Raw genomic sequence first — 8,222 nt, 5'->3', positions numbered from 1 at the left:
TGGAGGGCAGTGGCGCGATCTTGGCTCACTGCAACCTCCACTTCCCAAGTTCAAGCGATTCTCCTGCCTCAGTCTCCTGAGTAACTGGGATTACAGGCAAGCACCACCATGCCCAGCTAATTTTGTATTTTTAACACAGACAGGGTTTCACCATGCTGGCCAGGCTGGTTTTGAAATCCAGACCTCAGGTAATCCACCTGCCTCAGCCTCCCAAAGTGCTGGGGTTACAGACATGAGCCACCACACCTGGCGGGGTTGATTTTTTTAATCCATGTATTTGTTTTGGGAAACTCTACCGTTTCCTCCTGTGCCTCCATAAAGAGCTGTTTGGGTCCCACCCCATCCCCCCACCCAGGTCCTGTGCAGGCTCTCAAAAATAGCTTTGTGGGCCAGGCGTGGGTGCTCATGCCTGTGATCCCAGCCCTTTGGGTGGCTGAGGTGGATGCATCATGAGGTCAGGAGTTTGAGACCAACATGGCGAAACTCCGTCTCTACTAAAAATACAAAAAAATTAGCCTGGCGTGGTGGTGCACGCTTCTAATCCCAGTGACTCAGGAGGCTGAGGCAGGAGAATTGCCTTAACCCGGGAGGCAGAGGTTGCGGTGAGCTGAGATCGTGCCACTGCACTCCAGCTTAGGCGACAGAGCAAGACTCTGTCTCAGGAAAAAAAAAATAGCTTTGTCAATTGGGCCAGGTGCAGTGGCTGATGCCTGTAATCCCAGTACTTTTGGAGGCTGAGGCGGGAAGATTGAGAGAACCCAGGAGTTGGAGACTTGGGCAACACAGGGATATATCCTGCCTCTACAAAAATTTAAAAAATTTTAAAAAATTAGCTAGCCTTGGTGGTGAACACCTGTAGTCCTAGCAACTCAGGAGGCTGAGGTAGGATGATCACTTGAGCCTAGGAGGTTGAGGTTACAATGAGCCATGATCGTCCCACTGCACTCTAGCCTGGGTGACAGAGTGAGACCCTGTCTCAAAAAATACATTTAAAAAAAATGCTGGCCGTGCGTGGTGCCTCACACCTGTTATCCTAGCACTTTGGGAGGCCAAGGCGGGCTGATTACCTGAGGTCAGGAGTTCGAGACCAGCCTGACCAACATGGTAAAACCATGTTTCTGCTAAAAATACAAAAATTAGCTGGGCATATTGTTGTGCACCTATAGTCCCAGCTACTTGGGAGGCTGAGACAGGAGAATCTCTTGACAGGAGAATCTCTTGAAGCTGGGAGGTGGAGGTTGCAGTGAGCCAAGATCGTGCCACTGCACTCCAGCCTGGGCAACAGAGTGAGACTCTGTCTCAAAAAAAAAGAAATCCCGTCTCTACTAAAAATACAAAAATTAGCTGGGTGTGGTGGCGCATGCCTGTAGTCCCAGCTACTTGGGAGGCTGAGGCAGGAGAAACACTTGAACCTGGGAGGCAGAGGTTGCAGTGAGCCGAGATCACGCCACTGCACTCCAGCCTGGGCGACAGAGCGACGAGACTCCGTCTCAAAAAAAAAAACAGACCTAGTGGCTCATGCTTGTAATCTCAAAAACTCAGGAGGCCAAGGCCAGAGGATCACTTGAGCCCAGGAGTTGGAGACCAGCCTGGGCAATGTAGGGAGACCTTGTCTCTACAAAAACAATTAAAAATTAGCCTGATGTTGTGGCATGTACCTGTGGTCAAAGATACTGGGGAGGCTGAGGTAGGAAGATGACTGGAGCCTGGGAGGTGGAGGAGGCTGCAGTGAGCTGTGATCGCGCCACTGCTCTCCAGCCTGGGTGACACAGCAAGCCCCCCTCTAAAAAGGAAAAAGAAAATAGCTTTGTGAATTGAATCTTTCCAAAACACGTGGCTTTAAATCAACATCCCACCAGAGCTGAGCACAAGTGTGACTCTCTCCGGGTTAAAAAGCCTCTTTATCAATTTAATCCTCTCTGGCCCTCTCTCCCCTCCAGCGTGGATGCAACTAGAGAGACAAATCGCCTAGGAAGACTGATCAATCATAGCAAATGTGGGAACTGCCAAACCAAACTGCACGACATTGACGGCGTACCTCACCTCATCCTCATCGCCTCCCGAGACATCGCAGCTGGGGAGGAGCTCCTGTATGACTATGGGGACCGCAGCAAGGCTTCCATTGAAGCTCACCCGTGGCTGAAGCATTAACCGGCTGACCCCACACCCTCCCCACCCCACCTTCCCTTCTGCAAAGGACAAAGTGCCCTCAAAGGGAATTGAATTTTTTTTTTTTTACACACTTACTTAATCTTAGCGGATTACTTCAGATGTTTTTAAAAAGTATATTAAGATGCCTTTTCACTGTAGTATTTAAATATCTGTTACAGGTTTCCAAGGTGGACTTGAACAGATGGCCTTACATTACCAAAACTTTTATATTCTAGTTGTTTTTGTACTTTTTTTGCATACAAGCCGAACGTTTGTGCTTCCCGTGCATGCAGTCAAAGACTCAGCACAGGTTTTAGAGGAAAGAGTCAAACATGAACTAGGAAGCCAGGTGAGTCTCCTTTCTCCAGTGGAAGAGCCGGGACCTTCCCCCTGCACCCCTGACATCCAGGGACGGGGTGTGAGGAAGACGCTGCCTCCCAATGGCCTGGACGGGATGTTTCCAAGCTCTTGTTCTCCTAACGTCTCGACAGGCGCTCACTGAAGTGTATGAATATTTTTTAAAAAGGTTTTGCAGTAAACTAGTCTTCCCCTCTGCTTTCTCGAAAGCTTACTGAGCCCTGGGCCCCGAGCCTGGGCCGGGCATAGATTTCCTCTTCCACAAGCTGCCGCTTTTCTGGGCACCTTGAAGCATCAGGGCGCGAAATCGAATTAGATGTGGGCAGGGAGAGTGTTGCTTACCTGCCCTGCGGGGGCAGGGTTTCCTGAAACTGGGTTAATTCTTTATAGAAATGTGAACACTGAATTTATTTTAAAAAAAATAATAAAAATTAAAAAAAAAATAAAAATTAAAAAAAAAAACCACAGAAAACAACTTACATGTATATAGGTCTTGAAGTGAGTGAAGTGGCTGCTTTTCTTTTCTTTTGCTTTTGCTTTTTTTTTGCTTTTGTAGAAGAGATTGAGAATGGTACTCTAATCAAAAATAAAGTTTTGTAGTGGGACCAGAAATTACTTACCTAACATCCACCCCCATTTCCCCTCATCCTGCTGGGGTTGAAGGTTCCAGACCTGCTGTCAAGGCCTTGTGTTTGTCAGACACCCGGCATCCTTCTGTAAGGACGCAACTGGGAGCTGAGGTGTGAGCCTAGGAGCCCAGGACCCCTGACCCCAGCCGCTGCTGCCAGCCTCAGAAAGGCACCCAGGTGTGCAGGGGAGCACACAGGGCCTGGCGGCCCCCAGGAATCACAGATAGGGCTAAGGTTTTCACCTTAACTGTGAAGGCAGGAGGAGTAGGTGGCTGCCTCCTCCCGTCCTTCACAGAACTGATCCTCACTCTCTGTCCCTTCAGCCCAGGGGGCCAGGGCTCAGGATCCATGACCTGGTGTCTCCTGCCTACCCTGGTCCCAGGTAAATGTGAATGGAGACAGGTATGAGAGCCCGTCCTAGTCTTTGATTCCCCCCAACCCCACCTTGGACCTCACGGCGGTGCTACCTAAGAAAGTCTTCCCCCCACCCCCCGCTAGCCTGGCCAGCGGTCAGCAAATTGGAAGAGGATCCGACAGGAGTGTAAATGTGAGACACAATGTCGATTATACCTATTTGTGGTTTAGCTTTGTATTTAAACAAGGAAATAAACTTGAAAATTATTTGTCATCATAAAAATGAAAAAAAATTAAAATATTTATTGCCAGGCAAGGCCACCTGTGTGTCTTTCTGTTTTTACAATTTGACTGTGTCACACCAACATGAGTCTCAGCTTTGGTAAGCGTCCTCCTGGGGAACCAGAAAAGCGTACTGATGTGATTTTGAGCATGTTTTCTAGAACTCTTGAGTTCTTTGGTTTCCTTATCTGTATACTGGGGACCATAGGGTATGTGAAGATTAAAAGGTAATGCTTTTTTTTTTGGAGACAGTCTCACTCTGTTACCTAGGCTGGAGTTCAGTGGAGCAATCTCAGCTCACTGCAACCTTCTAGGTTCAAGCGATTCTCGTGCCTCGGCCACCTGAATATCTGGGATTACAGGCATACGCCACCACACCCAGCTTTTTCTCTTTTTTTTGAGATGGAATTTCGCTGTATCGCCCAGGCTGGAGTGCAGTGGCACGATCTGGGCTCACTGCAACCTTCACCTCCCAAGTTCAAGCGATTCTGCCTCAGCCTCCCAAGTAGCTGGGATTATAGGCGCCCACCACCATACCCAGCTAATTTTTTTGTATTTTTAGTAGAGACGGTCTTTCACCATGTTGACCAGGCTGGTTTCGAACTTCTGACCTCAAGTGATCTGCCCGCCTTGGCCTCCCAACCTGCTAGGATTACAGGCGTGAGCCAGCGCACCCGGCCACAGTAGAGACGGTTTCACCATGTTGGCCAGGCTGATCTCAAACTCCTGACCTTAAGTGATCCACCTGCCTCGGCCTCCCAAAATGCTGGGATTACAGGCATGAACCACCACGCCCAGCTTAAAAGTTAATGCATTTTGAGCCTTAGAACAGTGCCTGGCACATAGTAAGCATCATAAATTTTAGCTGATGTAATTGTCATTGTGACTTATAATTTACTAGACTTGATTCTCAGGACGCTCTGAATCATCACTGCACCTGTCTTGTGTTGGAAGTCCCTATTACCAGCCCAGATCCCTGTCCCCTCCATGCTTGGGCACTGGTGGCAGATTGGAACGGTGAGTAGAGCCCTTGGTTTAGATACAAGAGATCCAGTTCCAGCATTAGTTTTAAGTGTTTGTCAGCTGTGTGACATTGGTCAAGTCAGTTCCCCTCTCTGAAACTTGTCTGTCAAATAGGGATAATCTCTGCCCACTTGACTTGCCTCCTCCCCCAATGATTCAGGCATCAGTATTATAGCCTCACCTTGGAGGGGGCGTGTGGCTGCTGGAACAGAACCTCTGCTTCCAATCCACTGCTGTGTAACTTGGGCAGGTACGTAGTCTCCTTGTGCATCAGTTTCCCTCCCTGTAACATGGAGACGGTAATAATACTTGTACGGGGCCAGGCGCGGTGGCTCATGCCTGTAATCCCAGGACTTTGGGAGGCTGAGGTGGGCGGATCATGAGGTCAGGAGATCGAGACCATCCTGGCTAACACGGTGAAACCCCATCTCTACCAAAAATACAAAAAAAAAAAAAAATTAGCTGGGCGTGGTGGCGGGTGCCTGTAGTCCCAGCTACTCGGGAGGCTGAGGCAGGAGAATGGCGTGAACCCAGGAGGTGGAGCTTGAAGTGAGCTGAGATTGCGCCACTGCACTCCAGCCTGGGTGACAGAGCTAGACTGCATCTCAATAAATAAATAAATAAATAAATAATACTTGTATGGGGTGATTATGAGGATTTAATGAGTTAATACCAAGAAAAAGCACTTGGAACAGTGCCTTGCACATAGACAATCTTCAGTAATCAGTATTAGCTATTATTAAAATTAAAAATTTGGCTAGCTTCTATTCAGTGTTTACAAGTGCTCAGGACTAATAGCTAATAAGTGCCTCCAAGTTCTGATATGTAGTTGCTATATTTATTTGTTCATTTTATTTTTTGTAGAGATAGGGTCTCATTATGTTGCCCAAGCTAGTCTCAAACTCCTGGCCTCAAGCGATTCTCCTGTCTCACCCTCCCACAGGGCTGTGATTACAGGCATGCGTGAGCCACTGTGCCTGACCTATTTGTTCTTTTTTTTCTTTTTTTTTTTTTTTGAGATGGAGCCTTGGTCTGTGTGTTGCCCAGGCTGGAGTGCAGAGGCGCAATCTCAGCTCACTGAAACCTCCACCTCCTGGGTTCAAGCAATTCTCCTGCCTCAGCCTCCTGAGTAGCTAGGATTACAGGTGTGCGCCACCACACTCAGCTAATTTTTGTACTTTTAGTAGAGATGAGGTTTCACCATGTTGGCCAGCCTCGTCTCCTGACCTCGTGATCTGCCCATCTCCCAAAGTGCTAGGATTACAGATGTGAGCCACTGCGCCCGGCCTTATTTGTTCATTATAAAAGATGACTGCTGGCAGGGCACGGTGGCTCACGCCTGTAATCCCACCACTTTGGGAGGGCGAGGCAGGCGGATCATGAGGTCAGGAGCTGATATCGTGCCACTGCACTCCAGCCTGGGCGACAGAGCGAGACTCCATCTCAAATAAGTAAATAAAATAAAAGATTATTGCTACAGCAACTACTTCCTGTGCCTTCTGAGGCTTGGCTTGAAAATCTCCTTTTTTTTTTTTTTTTTGAGCTGGAGTCTCACTCTGTCGCCCAGGCTGGAGTGCAGTGGTGTGATCTCAGTTCACTGCAACCTCTGCCATCCAGGTTCAAGCAATTCTCCTGCCTTAGCCTCCCGAATAGCCAATTTTTGTATTTTTAGTAGAGACAGGGTTTCACCATCTTGGCAAGGCTGGTCTTGAATTCCTGACCTTGTGATCCACCCACCTCAGCCTCCCAAAGTGCTAGGATTACAAGCGTGAGCCGCTGCACCCAGCAAAAACCTACTTCTAAGCCTGTTCCCCGCCACAGGCTAGGTTTGTAGTTGGAATCTTGCAGTGAGTGTGAGAACCGCCAGAGCTCAACTGACGTCACAACTCTGTTATCTGTGGTCAAGCTAGGCCCGTCTCTGGGAGAATCACCCCCCAGGACTTATTTTCCAGAATGCCCACCTGCCAGCATCGGATTTTACCAAGAGTTGCACTCCAGGCATTTCTCACCATAACTTTTTTTAGTCTTTTTTTAGTACCAGAGCCACCCGTGCCATCTTAACCTGGCATTTCTTTCGGAGTGGGTTCTCCCACCCTATCTATCCCCACAGGGAGGCAGGGGAGCTTTTATATATTTGGAGACAGGGTCTCACTCTGTCACTCAGGCTGGAGTGCAGTGGTGTGATCATAACTCACTGCAGCCTTAAACTCCCGGGCTCAATTCATCTTCCCGCCTCAGCCTCCCCAGTACCTGGGACTACAGGTGCTCACCACCATGCCTGGCTAATTTTTTATTTTTTTGTAAAGACAGGGTCTTACTATGTTGCCCAGGCTGGTCTCGAACTCCTGAGCTCAAGCAATTCTCTCACCTTGGCCTCCCAAAGTGTTGGAATAACGGGCTTGAACCACTATGCCTGGCCAGGGTTGCAGTGTTACACAGGGTTCTAGGGATCAGGAGCCCTGATCTAACGATGCTGTTGAAACAGTGTTATGGACTAGACTCTTAAACACTGCCAACTCTTCCTGGAAGGCAGAGTGGCTGAAGCCTGGGTCTAGACTTTGTATCTGGGCTGAAGTCCTGCTTCTACCACTTTCTAGCTGAGGACCTTGGACAAGTCTTTTCACCCATTATGCCTTAACCTCCTTGGGAGGACCCCAAGGACAATAGTGATCCCCATCCCACAAAGGCATGTGAGACAGCGTCAGAAAGGTACTTAGAACGATGCAGGCAAGGTATATAGTAACTTATTAATATTAAATTATTAATATTAGACTTGCCAGTGACTCTGGACCCATAGAGCTTGGCAGCTCCCAGCCTGGGCCTTGGAATCAGGCCTGCATTTGCCTCCTGGGCAAGCTGCTTCCTAGCTCCACAGCCAGAGTTTCAGTTTCTAAACCTATAAACTGGCCGGGCACGGTGGCTCACGCCTGTAATCCCAGCATTTTAGGAGGCCGAGGTGGGCAGATCATGAGGTCAGGAGTTTGAGACCAGCCTGACCAATATGGTGAAACCCCATCTCTACTAAAAATACAAAAATCAACCCACTGTGGTGGCACATGCCTGTAGTCCCAGCTACTTGGGAGGCTGAGGCAGGAGAATCGCTTGAATCTGGGAGGCAGAGGTTGAAGTGAACCCAGATGGTGCCACTGCACTCCAGTCTGGGCAAGACTCTGTCCCCTGCCTCAAAAAAAAGCCAGGAACGGTGGCTCACGCCTGTAATCCCAGCACTTTGGGAGGCCGAGGTGGGCGGATCACGAGGTCAGGAGATCGAGACAATCCTGGCTAACACGGTGAAACCCCGTCTCTACTAAAAATACGAAAAAATTAGCTGGGTGTGGTGTCGGGCGCCTGTAGTCCCAGCTACTCGGGAGGCTGAGGCAGGAGAATGGCGTGAACCTGGGAGGTGGAGCTTGCAGTGAGCTGAGA

General features: G+C 48.9%; 2 protein-coding genes across 2 annotated transcripts in view; one reads left to right on the top strand and one right to left on the bottom strand.

Moving 5' to 3' along the window:
• The window catches only part of KMT5A (lysine methyltransferase 5A), a 15,390-nt gene extending 11,583 nt beyond the window's left edge, over window positions 1–3,807 (top strand). The window contains exon 5 of the mRNA XM_017889935.1: window positions 1,941–3,807. Within this exon, the coding sequence (XP_017745424.1) occupies window positions 1,941–2,151 (211 nt within the window). The 3' untranslated portion in view covers window positions 2,152–3,807. The remainder of the gene's footprint in view (window positions 1–1,940) is intronic.
• Window positions 3,057–8,222, bottom strand: part of RILPL2 (Rab interacting lysosomal protein like 2) — a 29,216-nt gene continuing 24,050 nt past the window's right edge. The window contains exons 4-5 of the transcript XR_001888748.1: window positions 4,978–5,079; window positions 3,057–3,885 (exon numbers count right to left, since the gene is read on the bottom strand). The gene's annotated coding sequence lies outside the window, so the exon portion shown is untranslated. The remainder of the gene's footprint in view (window positions 3,886–4,977; window positions 5,080–8,222) is intronic.

Source organism: Rhinopithecus bieti, unplaced genomic scaffold, assembly GCF_001698545.2.
Source record: "Rhinopithecus bieti isolate Rb0 unplaced genomic scaffold, ASM169854v2 scaffold_574, whole genome shotgun sequence".
Lineage (NCBI taxonomy): Eukaryota > Metazoa > Chordata > Mammalia > Primates > Cercopithecidae > Rhinopithecus > Rhinopithecus bieti.
The sequence above is the reverse complement of the archived record's forward strand: the minus strand, read 5'-3'. Positions and strand labels throughout refer to the sequence as shown.